The sequence below is a fragment of the Microcaecilia unicolor genome, chromosome 8, assembly GCF_901765095.1.
Source record: "Microcaecilia unicolor chromosome 8, aMicUni1.1, whole genome shotgun sequence".
Lineage (NCBI taxonomy): Eukaryota > Metazoa > Chordata > Amphibia > Gymnophiona > Siphonopidae > Microcaecilia > Microcaecilia unicolor.
The window spans coordinates 7,567,506-7,588,459 of NC_044038.1; the positions used below are offsets into that span (position 1 = coordinate 7,567,506).

The 20,954-nt window shown below is 43.7% G+C and overlaps 1 protein-coding gene across 4 annotated transcripts in view; it reads left to right on the plus strand.

Annotated features, from left to right (window-relative positions):
• GRAP (GRB2 related adaptor protein) overlaps positions 1-20,954 on the plus strand; it is a 113,665-nt gene that overhangs the window by 13,828 nt on the left and 78,883 nt on the right. For all 4 annotated transcript variants that reach the window (XM_030212646.1, XM_030212648.1, XM_030212649.1 and 1 more), the window contains one exon: positions 1,035-1,132. In XM_030212646.1, the coding sequence (XP_030068506.1) occupies positions 1,035-1,132 (98 nt within the window). The remainder of the gene's footprint in view (positions 1-1,034; positions 1,133-20,954) is intronic.

The following is a 20,954-nucleotide window of genomic DNA, read 5'->3' on the forward strand; positions in this document are numbered from 1 at the left end:
TGATGCTCGTAGGTCATTACCGCCCGGTTACCACGAGACTTTACTGCTAGGTCAATGGCAGGCGGTAAGGTCGCAGATCCAAAATGGATGCGCGGCAGTTTTGATTTTGCTGCACGTCCATTTTTGGCAAAAATATTTAAAAGGCCTTTTTTACAGGCACGCTGAGAAATGGATCGGCGCACCCCCAAAACCCGCGCCTACACTACCGCAAGCCATTTTTCAGCGCACCTTAGTAAAAGGACCCCACAATTACCTTAAAACAATCCAAAAAGAGGTGTTTCCATAACAACATGGACCAACATTCATCCTTATCTGAGATGCAGAATATCCCCCTGCATTGAACAGCTGGAAGGTTATCCAGTTCCAGGCTGGAGATTTGGGGACTGTCCTGGATTTCTGATCATCCCATTCTAGTGCATTTTGGGTCTTGTAGCTCTGATTTCCATAGCCAGGATCAGATACTACAAATCCCACAGTGCTTTGGAATGTAAGGTCAAAACATCACTCTGCAGCTCCTCAGTACCTCTCCACGCTCATCTCTCCCTACATTCCTCCCCGGGAACTCCATTCACTGGGCAAATCTCTCTTATCTGCACCCTTCTCCTCCACCGCTAACTCCAGACTCCGTTCCTTTTATCTTGCTGCACCATATGCCTGGAATAGACTTCCTGAGCTGGTACGTCAAGCTCCATCTCTGGCCGTCTTCAAATCTAAGCTAAAAGCCCACCTTTTTGATGCTGCTTTTAACTCCTAACCCTTATTCACTTGTTCAGAACCCTTATTTTATCATCCTCACTTTAATATTCCCTTATCTCTTGTTTGTCCTGTTTAGATTGTAAACTCTGTTGAGCAGGGACTGTCTCTTCATGTTCAAGTGTACAGCGCTGCGTACGTCTAATAGCGCTATAGAAATAAGTAGTAGTAGTAAAACCAGGACAGTTTCCAGCCTGGAACTGGGTAATTTGGCATCTCTGTAAACGTAAGATAGCCGTGAAGAAAACGGAGCAGACGAGTGAAGACTTTTCTATTTTCAGATACTCAATATGGAAGACGACCAAAACTGGTATAAAGCTGAACTCGGGGGCTATGAAGGCTTCATCCCAAAGAATTATATCAAGGTCAAACCACACCCGTAAGTACTTATCCCACTTTGTTTGTGAAAGAGAGAGAGAGAGAGAGAGAGAGAGTGACTGCTGCTGGATGGTACAACTTTTATGTTTCTATACATATCGATTTACCCACCTGTAGCAGCTGCACAACCCGCAGGTACATCTGGACAAGATGAAGAGGTCCGATACTACTGACACTAAATCCGATTTTGGACATTTTGTGAAAAATATAAAAAAAAATCTAGCGGCGAACATGGCCATTTTCCAACCAGAAAAACGTCCAATTTTTTTTGTTTCAAAAACAGCTACTCGCTAAATGTTTTTGTGCTTAGTGCATGTATCCCACTCTATGAAATTATGCCATCCCTGCGACACTTTGTTCCATACTTTGTATCATCTCTGTGATACATCGTACCATATTTTATATAAGCCGCACTGAACCTAATCTATGTAATTATGTCATCTCTTTGATACATTGTTTCCATCCCTGTATTATCTCCATGATACTTTGTAAGCCGCACTGAACCTGCTATTGAGTGGGATATAAATGCCACAAATAAATAAATAAATAAATAAATAAATATCTCTTAGGACCATTTTTGGAAAAAGTCCAAGGAGAAAACACCCAAAAAACAAGACAGTGGGGTGTATGGGGGGCCCCAGGGACAGACTGACAGTGATCTGGGACCTAAGGCAAAAAGAATCATGGGCCCCTAAGCACTTATCAAAAGTGATTAAACTAGATAGAATTTAGAGCACAAATGGGTCCCCTACTGATGTGGGCCCTGGGGCACTGCTCTATTGTCTCAGTCTACCCCCTGGGGGGAGGGGGAGCTATCATTCTTAGTAGACTGGCCACACAGACATCCCAGCAGAGCTGTGGGGCACTGCAGTGAACTTCACATAAAAGGTCCTAGGTACGTATCTCACCGTTATCCCATTATATTGTAAGGGGAGCCCTTCAAAACCCACCAAAAACCTACTGAACCCAGCTATACACCACTACAATAGCCCTTATGCCTGCAGGTGTCACCTATATGTAGGTACAGTAGGTTTTTGGTGGGTTTTGGATGCCTCACACTTTCCACCTCAAGTGTACCAGTTAGAGTGGGATATGGGCAAATTCCTGGAGGAAAAGTCCATAGTCTGCTGTTGAGACAGACATGGGTAGCAACTGCTTGCCCTGGGATTTGTAGTATGGAATGTTGCTACGCTGAGATTTTGCTTGGAATCTTGTCACTCTTTAGGATTCCGGAACCTTGCTACTCTTTGGGGGTTCTACATGGAATGTTGCTACTCTTTGAGACTCTGCATGGAATCTTCTCATTCTTTAGGATTCCGGAATCTTGCTGCTCTTTGGGGTTCTACATGGAATGTTGCCACGATTTGGGTTTCTGCCAAGTACTTGTGACCTGGTTTGGCCACTGTTTGGAAAACAGGATATTGGGCTAGATGGACCATTGGTCTGACCCAGTATGGCTACTCTTATGTTATGTTATGTTCTTATGGGCCCGAGTCTTCTTCTCTACAGTCCACTGCATTGACCATAGCTGCTCTTGGGATTTGCTTGCTGCTCTAATAGGACTGGCCATAACATCTGAAGCTGTCAGAGGTTGGTATATACTGTTTCTTTAAAATCTTTGGGGGTGGGGGGGGGGCGAGAGGAGGTCAGTGAGCACTGGGGGAATAAGGGGTGGGGTCATCTGGTCATTTAGGGCACCTTTTTGTGACTTAGGCATGATTGAAACAGGTCTAAACCAAAATGACTTAAGTTTTAGACCTGAATGTTTTTGCTTTGTTCCATTATGGCAGAAAGACATCCAAGTTTTGGGGATACCCAAATCCCGCCCCAACATGCTCCCATGTGATTTGGATGCGCGGCAGAGAAACATCTCAAATTCGAGTTTTGAAAATCATGATGTGGACACTTTTTTGGAGAAAAACGTCGAAATGCCACTTTTTGCGGTTTTTGAGACTTTTTTCTCTTTGAAGTGTCTGTACTTGCATGAGAAGCTGATGGACTTCTGGAAGAGCCGTCTAGTGGAGGCAGAAGGATGCCAAAATACTATCAATATACTCCATAGAAATTTGAGTTATTTTTGTGATGCACATTGTGAGAGTGCAGGTGAAAGGGGATCTGGGAAGGCACAAAGAAAGGGGGTACAGGGAGCCAGGGAATCCCAACGGGGCAGATTTCATGTGCACAACACCCACATTCAGAAAGCTGGGCTACCGGAGGCAGAGAGGTTGGCTGGGTTAAGGAAGAAGGCGAGGAACTACCAGTCCCAGAATCCTTCTCTTCCCCACCCGGCTGTGTAGGAGTTAGGGGAGGAGATAGGAGATTGGGAAATGGTCTCTGAGGAAGGTGATGAGGACCAGCTGGAGAGACTGGGGGCAGGGGAAGTTGAAGAGGAGGATAAAATGGAGATTACTGAAGGGCTAGAGGAGGAACAGATGGAGATTTGAGCCTTGGCTCAAACCCAAAAAGCTGCTGTAAGAGGGTGGCTAGCTGTACCTTGGAGAGACTGGTGGAAGACCGGAGGAGAGGGGCTGAGGCACTGGGGAGCTCTCTACTAAAGAGGAAACAGGTGCAGCCTGTGGGAGAGAAAGAGAGCTGGGCACAATTGAAACCCCAGCCTGAACCAGGTGGGAATAAAGCTGTGTAACCGTGCTGTAAGAAGGTGCAAGAAAGACTGTGTAGACTGTTGCATACTAAAAAGGTCTGGGCTGCAGCCTACTAAGCTATTGGGTTTTTCCCTCTGATACTGTACTGTTCCCTAAGTGACGTAATCTGAGCTAAAGTGAAGTGAAGTTATATGGACAGTTTTTGAACCTGAATTTGTATGGACTGTTTTGGAACCTGAATTTGACTGTGTTAAATCTGAATTGGACTCTGGGTTGCTGGCCTAAACAACCTGGAGTGAAGGATGTTTTGTTTGATTTGAAGCAAGAAAATAAAAGCTCTTACTTATAAACATTGGGCTGTGAATGTGCCTCTGTGAAAGGAACGGAGGGAGGAGGAAGTCCTGGGAATTCACAGGGCCTGGAGCCAAGGCCCAGAGGAGCCAGATTGCTGTGGAGTGAAGGCTACAGTGTGGAGGAAGAGGCAGCTAAGCAGGGTCAAGCCTGGCTGGGTCCTGAATGGGGGACCCAGCTACAACATGTAGAGGGTACTTCTCAGCCATTGGTTAAGGTATCTATTTTAAGCCTGTTCTATAAAATAGGCATCTATTTGCTTAGAATACTAGCACAGGTGGCCAGGCTTATATTTGGTAAAACGCGATTTGAAAGCACAAAACCCCTCTGCGAAAAACTACACTGGCTCCCAATCAAGGAACGCATCGCCTTCAAAATCTGCACCCTGGTTCACAAAATCATCTAGGAAGAAGCCCCGAGTTACATGACAGACTTGATCGACTTACCAATTAGAAATACATCTGAATCAATTTTGCAAAATTGATAAAAGATATACCACACCAAGTAGGTGGGGCAGAGTTACAGGAGAGTCAATATAGGGTAATACACAGGGGATACATAACACAAAATCAAGCAGCAAGAGCGGGTTGGATAGGCGCAGCTCAATGCTCCAAATGTAATAGAGAAAGTAATACCTTTTTGCATGCATTCTGGAAATGTGCTCGAATAAAACTATTTTGGAGAGCGATACAGAAGTATATTGAACATCTCATAGGGCAAAGATTACTCCCCTCTTGGAGAGGAGTGTTGTTGAACAAAAGGGATGCATATGGGATAGCAAACAGCCATATAGAGCTATTTTTATGCAAGGTATATGCAGTGGGGAAAAAATGCATACTTAAACACTGGATGCAGGAAGATCCACCCTCCTTTTGGTACTGGAGAAATAGGATGCATGAATTAATGCTTTGGGAGGCTAGGACGGCTTCTGGTAATCCAAAGAAAAGAAAGGAGTTTATTAATATATGGAGTAAGTATTTGCAAAACATATCCCACAAAGCACGAAGTGCGGTGCTAAATAGACTTGGAACGCCTTAGCAAATGGGGTGTTCTGGAGATTAGCATTTCAGGATGTAAATGGGTATAGTCCTGTAATAGATATTGGAAAAGACTAGACGCTATGAAGTAAAAAGATTATTGTAAAGATGTCAACTCCGGGGGGGAGGGGGGGGGGAGAAAACGATGATAGAAAATATTGATGATGCAGTTACGATGTATGTATGCAACAGTGACTTATTCTTAGGTTAACGAAATGTTTGAATTTATGGACTATGTTTACAATGTTTATTGTCATCAATAAAAACCGTTGAAACATAGAAATACATCCGAATCAACACGATCTTATCTAAATCTGCACTACCCAAGCTGCAAAGGACTTAAATACAAAACAACTTATGCATCTAGTTTTTCCTACATAAGCACACAACTGTGGAACGCATTACCAAAAGCCTTGAAAACTACGTACGACCACCTAAACTTCCGGAAATCACTAAAAACCAACCTGTTTAAAAAGGCAAACCCTACCGATCCAACTTAAACGCCTAATCTCTGCAACACAACAAAACTAAAGTATGTAATGGACATAACACAACTCTTCCGTTGTACGATTCCCTAATGTGGCTGTGCCACATGAACTTGATCTTACCACAATATCACCCTGTATTTGTTCACACTGGAGCCTGCAAAGGCTTCTCCGGTACTATGTAAGCCACATTGAGCCTACAAATAGGTGGGAAAATGTGGGATACAAATGTAACAAATACATTAAAAAAAAAATATATATATATAAGAGCAAGTCTGCTCTTGCAGAGTGTAGGGCATCAAAAAATGAATGGAAGGGGGGAAAAGACCTCAGACAGGTGACAAACAGCAAGATTGCTGGAATTACTCATAGAGGGTCACCACAGTCTAATGGGGTGATATGATACAGACGTTCAAATATTTGAAAGGTATTAATCCGCAAACGAACCTTTTCCGGAGATGGGAAGGTGGTAGAACGAGAGGACATGAATTGAGATTGAAGGGGGGCAGACTCAGGAAAGATGTCAGGAAGTATTTTTTCACGGAGAGAGTAGTGGATGCTTGGAATGCCCTCCCGCGGGAGGTGGTAGAAATGAAAACGGTAACGGAATTCAAACATGCGTGGGATAAGCATAAAGGAATCCTGTGCCGAAGGAATGGATCCTCAGGAGCTTAGTCAAGATCAGGAGGCGGGGCTGGTGGTTGGGAGGTGGGGCTAGTGCTGGGCAGACTTATACGGTCTGTGCCAGAGCCGGTGGTTGGGAGGCGGGGATAGTGCTGGGCAGACTTGTACAGTCTGTGCCAGAGCCGGTGGTTAGGAGGCGGGGCTGGTGGTTGGGAGGCGGGGATAGTGCTGGGCAGACTTATACGGTCTGTGCCAGAGCCGGTGGTGGGAGGCGGGGCTGGTGGTTGGGAGGCAGGGATAGTGCGGGGCAGACTTATACGGTCTGTGCCAGAGCCGGTGGTGGGAGGCGGGGCTGGTGGTTGGGAGGCAGGGATAGTGCGGGGCAGACTTATACGGTCTGTGCCAGAGCCGGTGGTGGGAGGCGGGGCTGGTGGTTGGGAGGCAGGGATAGTGCTGGGCAGACTTATATGGTCTGTGCCCTGAAGAGGACAGGTACAAATCAAGGTAAGGTATATACAAAAAGTAGCACATATGAGGTATCTTGTTGGGCAGACTGGATGGACCGTGCAGGTCTTTTTCTGCCGTCATCTACTATGTTACTATGTATTCATTTTTTGATGCCCTACACTCTGCAAGAGCAGACTTGCTCTTATATTTTTTATTTTTTATTTTTTATTTATTTGTTACATTTATATCCCACATTTTCCCACCTATTTGCAGGCTCAATGTGGCTTACAAAGTACCATAATGGCAATTTTCTAGCCGACTTTAACCAAAATCCTTTCAATCGCTGTCACTGTTCTTCTGAAGAAGCACCAGGCTTGACATCCAGAGGTGACCAGTTCAAATCCCACCACTGTTCCTTGTGATCTTGGGCAAGTCACTTAACCCTCTGTTGCATCAGGTATAACTTAGATTGTGAACCCTCCTGGGACAGAGAAATACCCAGAGCATCTGAATTTACCCCACCTTGAGCTACTACTGAAAAGGTGTAAGCAAAATCCAAATAATTAAATAAGGTATTTTCACTATTCTTTGTACAAGAATGCCCAAAATCTTTATACTTTCCTGATTAGAATAGCATCCACTAGTTAATGGAAACAGAGAGAGCCGACTACTTTACAGTATAGTCTAGGTCCCTGATGGCAAACCTATGACACGCGTGTCAGCACTGACACGCGTAGCCATTTTCGATGACACGCGGCGCCGCCGCAGTGTGGTCCGCCCTCCCTCCTCGCTCCCGGAAACTAACCTTAAAGCCTCCTTTCACGTCGCAGCAGCAGGGCAGGCCACTCCTTCCTTCCGTGTCCTGACCTCGCCTGACGTAACGTCCGCGAGGGCGGAGCACAGAAGGACGGAGGAGAGGTCTGCCCTGCTGCTGCTTGCTGCGACGTGAAAGGAGGCTTTAAGGTTAGTTCCGGGCCCGGTGGAGGGGGGGCCCGGCGACCTCGGGTGGGCAGCGATCTCGGGTATGGGGGGGGGCCCGGGGGCGGTCCTAGTAGCAGTGATTTTTCTTGAAGTGACACACCACCCGAGTTATGCTTGTTTTTTCTGGTGAATTTTGACACACCAAGCTCAAAAGGTTGCCCATCACTGGTCTAGGTGATTGGACATGAGATATAGTTATTTATTTTAGGGGTGGGCTACAATTAAATATTTTAATAGCAATTAATCATGAAATTAAAAAAGGCATAAAGTGTGATTCAACAGAATGCAATACTGGAGCTGTGCCTGGAGTGAGGGGGGAGGTATCTGTAACCAAAAAGACTTTTCCTGGAGATCCAGACACTCCTCTCCCCCTGCCACCTTCTCTCCCAGCACAGCATCAGTCATAAACCCCTCTCTCCATCCCTCCCTTTCTTTCACTCTCTCCTAGTATAGCTCCAGCCCCCCCATCCTACCATCACAGTCCCAGCCCTCTCCCTTTCTCACAGTACAGGTAAAAGGCAGGAATGTATGCAAAGCACACATTTTCTTACTGAAGTGTTTATCATTTTAAGTGCCCAGTGGCTGCCACGACCTCTCCATTTTGAAGTGGAGCCACCAGTGGCGTAGCTATGGGTGGGCCGATTTTGGGCGTGTTGGCAGTGTACCGAAGGTGGGACGGGGGCGTGGTTAAGAGATGGGCGTCCTCAGCCGATAATGGAGAAAAGAAGGCCGTCCCTGACGAGCATTTGGCCGACTTTACTTGGTCCCTTTTTTTTCACGATCAAACCTCGAGAAGGTGCCCGAACTGACCAGTTGACTACCGGAGGGAATCGTGGATCGCCTCCCCTTACTCCCACAGTGGTCACCAACCCCCTCCCACCCAAAAAAAAAAAATTAAAAACACATTTTTTTCCAGCCTCTATGCCAGCCTCAAATGTCATACCCAGCTCCCTGGCAGCAGTATGCAGGTCCCTGGAGCAGTTTTTAGTGGGTGCAGTGCACTTCAGACAGGTGGACCCAGGCCCATCCCCCCCCCCCACACCTGTTACACTTGTGGTGGTAAATGTAAGCCCTCCAAAACCCACCCGAAACCCACTGTACCCATATGTAGGTGCCCCCCCTTCACCCCTTAGGGCTATGGTAGTGGTGTAGATAGTGGGTTTTTGTGAGCTCAGCACACAAGGTAAGGGAGCTATGCACCTGGGAGCAATTTCTGAAGTCCACTGCAGTGCCCCCTAGGGTGCCCAGTTGGTGTCCTGGCATGTGAGGGGGACCAGTGCACTACGAATGCTGGCTCCTCCCACGACTAAATGCCTTGGATTTGGTTGTTTTTGAGATGGGCATCCTTGGTTTCCATTATCAGCGAAAACCGAGGTCGCCCATCTCTAAGGTCAACCTAAATGTTGAGATTTGGCCGTTCCCAAACATATTATCGAAACGAAAGATGGACGCCCATCTTGTTTCGATAATATGGGATGATCCGCCCCTTCGCCGGGACGTCCTTATAGATGAGCACCCTTAAAGATGGGCACCCCGTTCGATTATACCTCTCCATGTGTAGATTTACATGCACTGGGCCATATTCTATAACTACGTGTGTAAATTTTGGAATGCCCATGAACTGGCCATTTCCCTGCTCATAACCATGCACGTTAGAAGTTCGGCGCACTTCATTACAGCATAGGCTTAGCGAGTTGTGCGCGTAAATTCTAAACAGTGCCAATTAGTTCTCCAGATTGCTTGTTAAGAGCTGTTATCAACGCTGATTAACTTGCTAAGCCAATTAAGTTACACACATTGCTGCAGAATGCAGGTTGATTTCAGGGCGAATCTCTAGGCGCACTATATGGAATCCGGGATAATGTGTACAGCATTGCATACATCTAGTAGCGCTATAGAAATGATTATTTTTTTAAGCGCCCCTTCCAAAATGTATCTGAGATTAATCACAAACAAAAATACAGAACAAACAACCCTCGCAAACCAGCGCAATAGTGAACAACGTATCGCCTTTAAGGTCTGTACCTTGATTCACAGGATCATTTATGCAGAAGTTCCCGAATACATGCTACATCTGGTCAACCTACCACCCAGAAACAGGTCTAGTTTCTCCCGATCCTACCTAAATTTACATTATCCAGTTTGCAGTGGCCTTAAATACAAATCTACCTACGCCTCCAACTTCTCCTTCATGGGCACACAACTATGGAATGCTTTACCAAAATCCTTAAAATCTACTCAGAACTACCTAAATTTTAGAAAATGATTGAAGACCACCCTGTTTAAGAAGGCCGCCTACCTTCCAGACTCAACGTAACCTACTTCTTCCTGGTCTCACCAAGATTCATGGACTCTATTTCCTTGTATTATCTTTTGCTAGCTTTGTTGTTCATAAGATACCTATTTGCCTCTTATCTTACTTTTACATAGTTTAATTGTACTTTCTCTGTACTGTAGCCTACCCTACGGTTTGTGTAAACCACATTGAGCCTACAACTAGTGGGAAAATGCGGGGTATAAATGTATTAAATAAATAAATAAACAAGCACATCGAGGATGACAACGAAAACAACACCGTCAAGTCATGGTGCTGTAAAACTTTAATCAAAGCAAAGCATGAATCCACATGGGCCTGTGTTTCGGCCACCTGGCCTGTATCAGGAGTCCCGAAGCCACTGGACTGGTCAAATTTAATGTTCTTTGCACCATATATGTTATAAATCCAAAAAAACACTGCCGTTCCTGCTGTAGTATCACTCGTCTAAATTGTTGCTCGTTGAGCTTCAACTGACCTCTTCAATCCTAGGTAGAAATGAGATTAATCATACCAGAAAAATAAGCATGGTGCTCCCCCCCCCCCCCCCCCCACCACCCCCTGCTCCCTGCAGTGATGTTTTCTCTTTTCTCAGAGGTCTCATGAGGAGTCCAGCTTCAGAGGAAATAACAACAGGCATGAGGAAGCAGCTGAGGTTTTTGCACGTCATTGGTACTTTGTCACTCGCGGTAGTTTCACAGCTGTTAGATAAAGGTGTTTCCCTGGTCTATAAAAAGAAACAGGGAGAGAAGGCAACTATTAAACATTCAAGGGGCTTCCACGGGTTGTTTAAAACACAGAATCATAGATATAACAGAAATGCAGAAAACGAGGGCAGAAAAAGACCGTACAGCCTATCCAACAGCCCAGTCCTTACAATGGCCTCTTCTCCCTCATAGATCTTTGGTGCTTGTTCCCAGTTTCTTGAATTCAGATATGCTTCTCATGTTCTCCATCTCCACTGGGAGGCTGTTCCACGCATTCAGAATCCCCCCCCCCCCACCCCTTCACTTTCTGCCCAGACTATGACTGAGTACTTCCAGGACAATGTTCTCAAGGTTAAATTTGAATTGTTGACCAAGTCAACTCTATCTCCCCTTCACCCACTTCATTCTTACAACCTTTCTTCAACCCCTGCCATCCTTTCTTCCTTTTTCTAAAATCAGAGGGCAGGAAAATACACATCTCCTCTCCTCCCCCTTAACTCACTACCTAGTCTTCTGATCCCCTTCTCATCCATCTACTTGGGTCTGCTTCCCCTACTGCCACCCCTTCCATCTGTCGTATGCTCAGCCTATCACTTTCCACTGCAAACATGCTGTGATTACAACCATTCCTCCAAAACACTTTACTGGAACCTACCCAGGGCCGCCGAGAGGGGGGAGCGGGGGGGAGGGGGACAAAATTCCCCGGGCCTCCAAGGGGGGTCTGGCACCGAGGTCTCTCTCTCTCTCACACCTGCTGCTGCTGATGGGACTCAGGTGATCGCATCCTGACAGGAGCAGGAGGGAGAAAAGTCTGGCGCTGGGCCCCCCTTGGAGACTGGGGAGGACCCGGAGGAGCAGGTCTTCCTCAGCGCTGTGCCCATTGCTTGCTGAGGGGATGCTTTTCCTCTCAGGCACGCATGCTCGGTTTTGAAACCGAGCATGCGATGAGAGAAAAAGCAGCCGCAGGGGCAGGCAATCGGCAGCGTGAAGAGCAGTGCTTGAGGAAGACCTCTTCTGCTGGAGGGTATTTCAATTGGAGTTCCGTCAGCGATTCAGGGATGCGGCAACGGCGATGATCGTGGTGGTGGGTGGCAGAGGATGACGATTGTGGGTGGGGGGCAGCAGTGATGATTGTGGAGGGGGCTGCCAGCGGCGACTCTGCCCCGGGCCCGGTTCAGTACCTGTGTTCTTCTGACTATTTCCCCTTCTCCTTCCTCCATTTTGTGTCCAAGTTACTTGAACCTGCTGATTACCACTGCTACCTTTGACTTTTTTTTCATCTCGACCTATTCCTGCTTTTGCCCCTCTACATTCTAAGACAATAACTTAGTAAACGACAGCAGATTGGTCCAACTAGTCTGCCCAATAATTTGGACTCAGAATAGCTTACTTATATGTTATGTCAACATGCAAAATAAGGTGCCATTATATCCATCCTTATAGTGTGGGCTTATTTATAGGGTGGGCAAGCCTCAGTCACACAGTTATAACACCAGAAAGCTACTAACTTCTTGGATTCTTTACCTGAATTAAGTTATAAATATGTACATATGGACTTATGACACCATCTTTTCACTTAACCAAGACTGATGTTAAGGTATAGTCCCTGATTCTGTTCGCTTCTATTCCGCTTTTAACATGTGATTCAAAGCAGACCACCAAAAATAAGCATATCACAATGTACAATTATAATCTACATTTTAGACTTTTAAAACTAAAGTAAGTTTTTTTAAATCTTTTGAAAGACTATAAGATGACATGAAACGTACTGTCACTAGCAAGCTATTCCATATCTTTGAACCTTGAAATGCAAAAGAATTTTCCCAGTTTACAGTCTCATATTTTTTACAGAGGAAATATCAAGTGTCAAATTTTTTGAACTTCTTAAATGTCCTCTAAGCCCTTTATCCAAGTCTTCAGCTGTTCACCCCCCCCCCACACCCCCCATTTCATCCAAGTTCAGGCGTTATCATACGTCTTTTCCATTTTTCCTCCACGCTCTGCCCTTGGTTCTCATGTATAACGTTGATACGTTGAAACCCTCTGCTCAGTGTGCTGTGGCAGCTAAGAAAGCAAATAGAATGTTAGGTATTATTAGGAAAGGAATGGAAAACAAAAATGAGGATGTTATAATGCCCTCGTATCAGTCCATGGTGCGACCGCACCTCGAATATTGTGTTCAATTCTGGTCACCACATCTCAAAAAAGATATAGTGGAATTAGAAAAGGTACAGAGAAGGGTAATGAAAATGATAAAGGGAATGGGAAGACTTCCCTATGAGAAAAGGCTTAAGCAACTAGGGCTCTTCAGCTTGGAGAAAGGACGGCTGAGGGGAGATATGATAGAGGTCTATAAAATAATAAGTGGACTGGAACGGGTAGACGTAAATCGCTTGTTTACTCTTTCAAAAAATACTAGGACTAGGGGGCATGTGATGAAGCTACAAAGTAGTAAATTTAAAATGAATCAGAGAAAATGTTTCTTCACTCAACGTGTAATTAAACTCTGTAATTCGTAGCCAGAGAATGTAGTAAATGCAGTCAGCTTAGCTGGGTTTTAAAAAGGTTTGGCAAGCTTCCTAAAGGAAAAGACCGTAGACCATTATTAAAATGGACTTGGTGAAAATCCACTGCTTATTTCTAGGATAAGAAACATAAAATGTATTGTACGTTTTTGGGATCTTGCCAGGTACTTGTGACCTGGATTGACCAGTGTTAGAAACAGGATGCTAGGCTTGATTGACCTTCAGTCTGTCCCAGTATGGCAATACTTATGTACTTATATAGTGGTGTACAGTTGGGTACAGTAGGTTTTTGGTGGGTTTTGGAGGGCTCACCAAGCAATATAAGGGGGTACTGGTGAGATTTGTACCTAGGACCTTTTATGTGAAGTCCACTGCAGTGCCCCCTAGGGAGCCCCACTGTTCTGCTGGGATGCCTGTGTGGCCAAGCTGGCTCTTCCTATGTCCCAACGGCTAGATTTTGTGTGTTTTGCACTTGGGTTTTGATTTGAGTTTTTTTGTTTGTTTGTTTTTAAATGGTCCAAAAAGATAGATTTACTAAGCACAACAACATCTAGGAAATAGTCATTTTCCAAGAAAAAGATAGACATGTTTCTGGTTTGAAAATGGTCATTTTTCTCTACTTGATTTTTAGTCTTTTTCAGCAAAATGTCCAAAGTCAGATTTAGATGTCATACCGAAAATGCGCCTCCACGTAACTTTGTATGTCTAAGTGCTTTGAAAATGCGCCACTTACTCTTCTGCTGAAATGCACTGGACTCAGTTGAATTTTTGGAGGGAAAAACACTCGGCCCAATATTCAAAGCTACCTGCCGCTCACTGAATCCATCCCTTGATTTTCAGCAGGTTTATCTGGATATCGTCGGGGCAGTGCGTAGGCAGAGCATGATGGTTTCTTGAGTTCTCCGGTGATCTTTGTTGGATTATTTGTAGTAAATAATTAGCAGACTTTAGTACACACAGCTTCAGCTTTAGAAATGTTAATTTCTTTCTTCATCTCTCTCTCATTCACCCCTGAATAATTCACTGCTGAGTCACTTTAAAGTTGAAGTAACAAAACATCTGTTTACTCACAGTTTGTAGTTAGATTATAATCAGACAGGCTTATATATACATATTACTATACATTTGTCTTATCAGCTCCTTCCATGTGCTCAGATGGTAATGGATGCTAACACCACCATAGATCCTCTCAGGTTAGGAGAGATCATGAGCTCCATGTGCTCCATGTGCTGCATCTGCTGCATCATGTGCTGTGTCTAACCCCCACAGGAAGTTGCATAGCTGTGTGACCTCTCTAAGTAATTCACATCAGAGGTCACAGAGTAATCACAGAGAAAAGATTGCTGACAGTCAATGCATGTAAAAATACAATTACATTCCAACAAACCCCTTCTCATGCATAACTGTCATGCAATTATTTATTCATACAAAGTCCAAGCTTTATACGCAGATTCACAAAATGTTCTCTGGGTAACGGTTTGGTCATGATGTCAGCTGTCATCTCACTGGTGTGACAATAGTGTAGACTGATGACCCCTTCTTTCGCCAACTCTCGCACGTTGTGGTATTTCGTTGCGATGTGCTTGGTGCGTGACTGAACCTTGTCATTCTGTGACAGTCGGATGCAGCTCTGATTATCTTCCATTATCTGGATTGGTCTCTTTTCAGCTATTCCAAAATCCAGCAAAAGTTTTTCAATCCACATCAGTTCTCTGCACGCTTCCGATACGGCCACATATTCAGCTTCTGTAGAAGACAAACTCACAATACTTTGTTTATGACTGGCCCATGAAATTTGTACATTTCCATACATAAACACATATCCACTTGTGGATTTATAATCAGAATGATCCCCTGCCCAATCTGAATCACAGTAACATATTAGTTTTGGATTACTATTGGCTGAAATCTTTAATTTACAATCAATGGTACCCTTTAAATACCTTACCATCCTTTTAACTGCAGTCCAATCTGATTTGGTAGGTGAGCTGACCCTTCTGCTCAAAATTCCTACTGCATTTGCTATATCAGCCCTGTATGTGGTAGCTAGATATAAAAGCTTACCTATGGCTGATCTATATTGGATGTTATCTGGTAAAGGTTCTCTTACTGTTTCATCCTTCAGAAAATCAGTGATCATGGGAGTGCTTACAACTTGGGCATCTTGCATACCTAAACTTTCAATAAGCTCATTTATTTTCTGCTTCTGGCTTAGAAGATAAGAACCATCATTTTGTTTCTCAATTTCTATACCAAGATAGTATGACACATTACCAAGTTCTTTTATCTCAACATTGAGGTTTAAACATTTTACAATGTCCTTGTACTCTTGCTCACTTTTGCTTGCAATGAGCAGATCATCAACAAAAGCTAAAATGTATGCATATTGTCCATTTGTGCACCTAGTGTACAAACATTTATCTGCTTCACCTTGCTTAAATCCTAAATTTGTCAATATTTCATGCAATTTTTCATTCCAACATTCTGCACTTTGCTTTAATCCATAAAGACCTTTGTTTAATTTACACACTAGCTGTCTTTGTTTTGTATTTATGAAACCTGTTGGTTGTTCCATGTACAAATCTTCAGTTATTTCTCCATGAAGAAACGCTGTTTTCACATCAATGTGTTTGACTTGCATGCCTTTTGAGACTGCAATGCTCAGAAGTGTTCTGATTGTCGTGTGTTTCACTACAGGTGCAAACACTTCATCAAAATCTTCTCCATATTTTTGAAGATATCCCTTTGCCACTAATCTGGCTTTATACCTTTCCACTTTTCCTTGTGCATTCCTTTTTAACTTGAATACCCATTTGCATCCTATAGCTTTCTTGCCAGGAGGTAATTTTGTAAGAATCCAAGTATTATTTTTATCCAATGCATCAATTTCTTCTTGTGCAGCTTTATGCCATTCAGCAGCTTCTTCTGCTGGCATTTTCTCAATCTCATCCCATGTTAAGGGCTCTTGAGCTTCTGCTGACTTTGTTAGGTAAGACAGTCTTGGGGGTGGAACACCTTTGTTTTCCCTGGATGAGCGTCTGACAACAGGTTGGTCTGACCTTTCTGCATCCTCTAAATCTGAGAGTCCTTCTCCAATTGATTCCCCTTCTCCAACTGTACTGTCTTCTTCAATGATCCTTTCTGTGTCTGCTTCCTCTGCCTGTTCCTCGTTAGATACAGGTGAGTTGCTTTCAGACATCTGCCTTGGTATGGCATTTATATACACTGGCATGTCTATTATGGGTCTAGTTTCATATTCTGGATGATAAGGCTCATCTGGGATAATCCAGCCTTTATCAACCCTTTTGTTTTCATCAAAATATGTAACATGTCTTATGCCAACAATGCCAGTTTTCAGATTCAAAATTCTATATCCTTTGTGTCCTGGAGCATAGCCAACTAAAATGCCCCTTTCTGTTGTGGAATCCAGCTTATGCCTTCTTTGCTTTGGTACATGAGCATATGCTGTACTTCCAAATGTTCTTATGTGTGACAGGTTTGGCTTCCTACCATGCCATGTCTCATGTGGTGTGCGCTCAGCGCCTTTAGTTGGCATTCTGTTTTGTAGGTACACTGCTGTGAGAATGGCTTCCCCCCATAGTCTTTTAGGGAGATTGCTATCTGACAGCATACATCTGGTCATTTCCACAAGTGACCTAAATTTTCTCTCTGCAACAGAATTTTGCTCTGGTGTATAAGCTACTGTTGTGATATGTTGAATGCCTTCTTGTTCTAGAAATGTGCGCATGCTTTGTGAAGTGAACTCACCACCATTGTCGGTCTGAAGAACCTTTGGTTTTCTTTCAAATTTATTGCTCACCATGGCTACGTATTTCTTCAGCATGTCTGTGACTTGACTTTTTTCTTTCAGCAAATAGGCCACACAGTATCTAGAGAAATCATCCAAGAATATTAGCACAAATCTGTTATTTCCCAATGATGGGATATTAAACGGTCCACATAAGTCACTGTGTATTAAGTCCAGCACTTTATTACTCCTATTTCCTGTGTATGCAGGAAATGAGGGTCTCACACCTTTTTGAGTAACACAGTCTATGCATTTCTCCATTTTACCAGCATCTGCACTTATCTGAATGCCGGTGGCCAGTTGCTTACTGTAAAGATCCTGGATCACCTTAGAATCACGATGTCCCAGGCGGCGGCGCCAGATTTCCAGACTACATTTACCATCATTCTTCCTTACTTGCGCCAGATGTGAGGCTTCACCTGAAATGCTCAGTTTATAAACATCATTATGCATAAAAGCTTCAGCATACACTTCATCATTTTTAGAGATTGTGCACTTACTGTTTTCAAAATGAATCACAAATCCCTTCTTATCTAATGTAGATACACTAAGCATATTGCAAACTGCTTGGGGAATATACAAGACATCACTTACAGGAATTTCTGTAACTTCATTAGACACTTTGCATTTTAAGAATCCAATACCTTTTGCTTGGATCTTAGCAGTCCCTGCGTTTGCAGTTTTAAGAATACCTTCCTCTGGACACATTTCCTGAAAGAAATTCTTACAATTGGTTAAATGGCATGTGCTCCCTGAATCCAAAATCCAAGTACTTTCATTTGAATTATTATTTACCATAGTCAAAGATTTTTCTGCCATTAGAAAGCCCTTGTGTTTATCTTTGTCCTTCATACATTTCCTGGTTTGAAAATTCTTTTGTTCCATTGGCTTAGGTGAGCTAGAGGGAGTGTTTTGTGTTTCCTTACACCATTTAGATACATGTCCCTCCTTTCCACATGAGTAGCAAATCAGCTTGCCCTTGGGTGGAGTTTTCCCATAGCTCCGCCTTCCTCTGTTCTTTGCCAAGAAATTTGTTTCATTTCTCTCTGACTTGCTTTGAGAACACATCTCCTCAGAATCATTTATTATGCATTCCTGCCTTAGTTTTGATGTTGTCTGTTCAAAAGATTGCCCTTCAATGGCCTCATTTACAGACCTAAAAACATCAAACTTCTTTGATAGTGAGGTAAAAAGAAATGCTCTTTTCAATGCATCACACATGGGAATTCCAGAAAGTTCTAACTTTTGAAATGAAGACATAAGATGCATAATGTGATCATTACATTTACTTTTATCCCTTAATTTGGTTTCATTCAACTCTGCTAACCAAATTGGTTGCTGCTTTGCATATGTAGTTGCATACATAGTTCTCAGTTTATATAAAATGTCCTTTGGTGTATCTTTTCGCTCCACTAATATGGCTTGTTTCTCTGAGAGAGCTTCCAAAAGCATGCACTTCACATAATAGTTTGCATTGTCCCATTCAGCCATATTTTCAGCTGTTCTGTCTTGGTCTAAGCATATATTTAATCCTTTTGCTCGAAGGAGACATATGAATCTTAGTTCCCATTGCTGATAATTAAACTCAGTTAATCTAGGCACCTTGAGAGAATAGAAAAATGGTGAATTTCCTCCCTCAGCCATTTTCTTAGCCTTCTGTCTGCTGTGTGGGGGGAGAGAGAGACAGACTGAATCTTTCCTTTAAAACTTAAGAGAAAAATGTGGCCTTTTTTTTCTGCCTGGTAATATTTCTCTCCTTTTTCAATTCCTGAGCCCTGGGCCCATAACCCTTTTGTTGGATTATTTGTAGTAAATAATTAGCAGACTTTAGTACACACAGCTTCAGCTTTAGAAATGTTAATTTCTTTCTTCATCTCTCTCTCATTCACCCCTGAATAATTCACTGCTGAGTCACTTTAAAGTTGAAGTAACAAAACATCTGTTTACTCACAGTTTGTAGTTAGATTATAATCAGACAGGCTTATATATACATATTACTATACATTTGTCTTATCAGCTCCTTCCATGTGCTCAGATGGTAATGGATGCTCACACCACCATAGATCCTCTCAGGTTAGGAGAGATCATGAGCTCCATGTGCTCCATGTGCTGCATCTGCTGCATCATGTGCTGTGTCTAACCCCCACAGGAAGTTGCATAGCTGTGTGACCTCTCTAAGTAATTCACATCAGAGGTCACAGAGTAATCACAGAGAAAAGATTGCTGACAGTCAATGCATGTAAAAATACAATTACATTCCAACAATCTTCACATAAACTAGCCAGATGAAGTTAAGAAAGCAACATAAAGACTGTCCTGGCTTCACCTGGTTAGCTCTCCGGATCATGAACCGGATATCACTGCTATCCAGATGTGCCAGTGGTTACAGCTGAATCCGGATATTACATAAGTACATAAGTAATGCCACACTGGGAAAAGACCAAAGGTCCATCGAGCCCAGCATCCTGTCCACGACAGCGGCCAATCCAGGCCAAGGGCACCTGGTGAGCTTCCCAAACGTACAAACATTCTATTCATGTTATTCCTGGAGTTGTGGATTTTTCCCAAGTCCATTTAGTAGTGGTTTATGGACATGTCCTTTAGGAAACTGTCTAACCCCTTTTTAAACTCTGCCAAGCTAACCGCCTTCACCACGTTCTCCGGCAACAAATTCCAGAGTTTAATTACACGTTGGGTGAAGAAACATTTTCTCCGATTTGTTTTAAATTTACTACACTGTAGTTTCATCGCATGCCCCCTAGTCCTAGTATTTTTGGAAAGCGTGAACAGACGCTTCACATCCACCTGTTCCACTCCACTCATTATTTTATATACCTCTATCATGTCTCCCCTCAGCCGTCTCTTCTCCAAGCTGTATAGCCCTAGCCTCCTTAGTCTTTCTTCATAGGGAAGTCGTCCCATCCCCGCTATCATTTTAGTCGCCCTTCGCTACACCTTTTCCAATTCTACTATATCTTTCTTGAGATGCGGCGACCAGCTGAATATCCAGATTTATTTCAGATGCAATGTCCAGCATTATTAAAGACACACTGACCGCCGTCTTTCACAGATAAAAATAATTCACACTCGAGGAGTCAGAGGCCTGTGCACTGCCCAGCCTGTGTATGGGTTAATAACGGTTGGATCTCTACACTGCCCAGGCAGAGCCCCACCCGGAGCGCTGGCTCTGTTTCCTGGGCTTGGGCTCGTCTTGTTGAATTGGACTGAGCCCTCTTCTGGGAGAAGGTTCTGGCCTGACATAGTTGAACCAGAAGTACTGGAGCATGTCGGAAATTTAAGATTGAGAAATAGACATATTTTTTTAATTGTTCTTTATTGATACATCAAAGAAATGTACTATATTTCTTTGAATAGGAATATGGTACATTCACATCCAAACAAACATCAATAAATATTTAACCAAGAAATTATAATATAAATCACCTAGCAGTCCACACTACGGAGAAGGAAATGAGTCCCAAAAGAGGAGGACGCTAGATCATAAGGAAAAGTACCAGGGGTGTGCTGGTAAATTTTTAACAACGGGTTCTCTCTCTTCGGGCATAGCCGGCCCTGAAACTTTTTTTTTTTGGGGGGGTGGGGGTAGGGTTACCATATGGCTCCAGAAAAAGGAGGACGGATTGAGCCAGCCGGGTTTTACTTCCATTGCTTTCAAAGCAATGGAAGTAAAACCCGGCTGGCTCAATTACTTCCATTGAAAGCAATGGAAGTAAAACCCGGCTGGCTCAATCCGTCCTCCTTTTTCTGGAGCCATATGGTAACCCTGGGTGGGGGAATACATGCCTCTCTCTCCCCTCCCTTGTGCGGGCACGCTAGGCATACCTTTGCCGAGCCCCACCAGCCAATAAATGGACTGCCACCATTCTCTGCTGCTTGTTTCTGGCTCTGAGCAGCATGATGGAACCTTCTTGCGCTTGCAT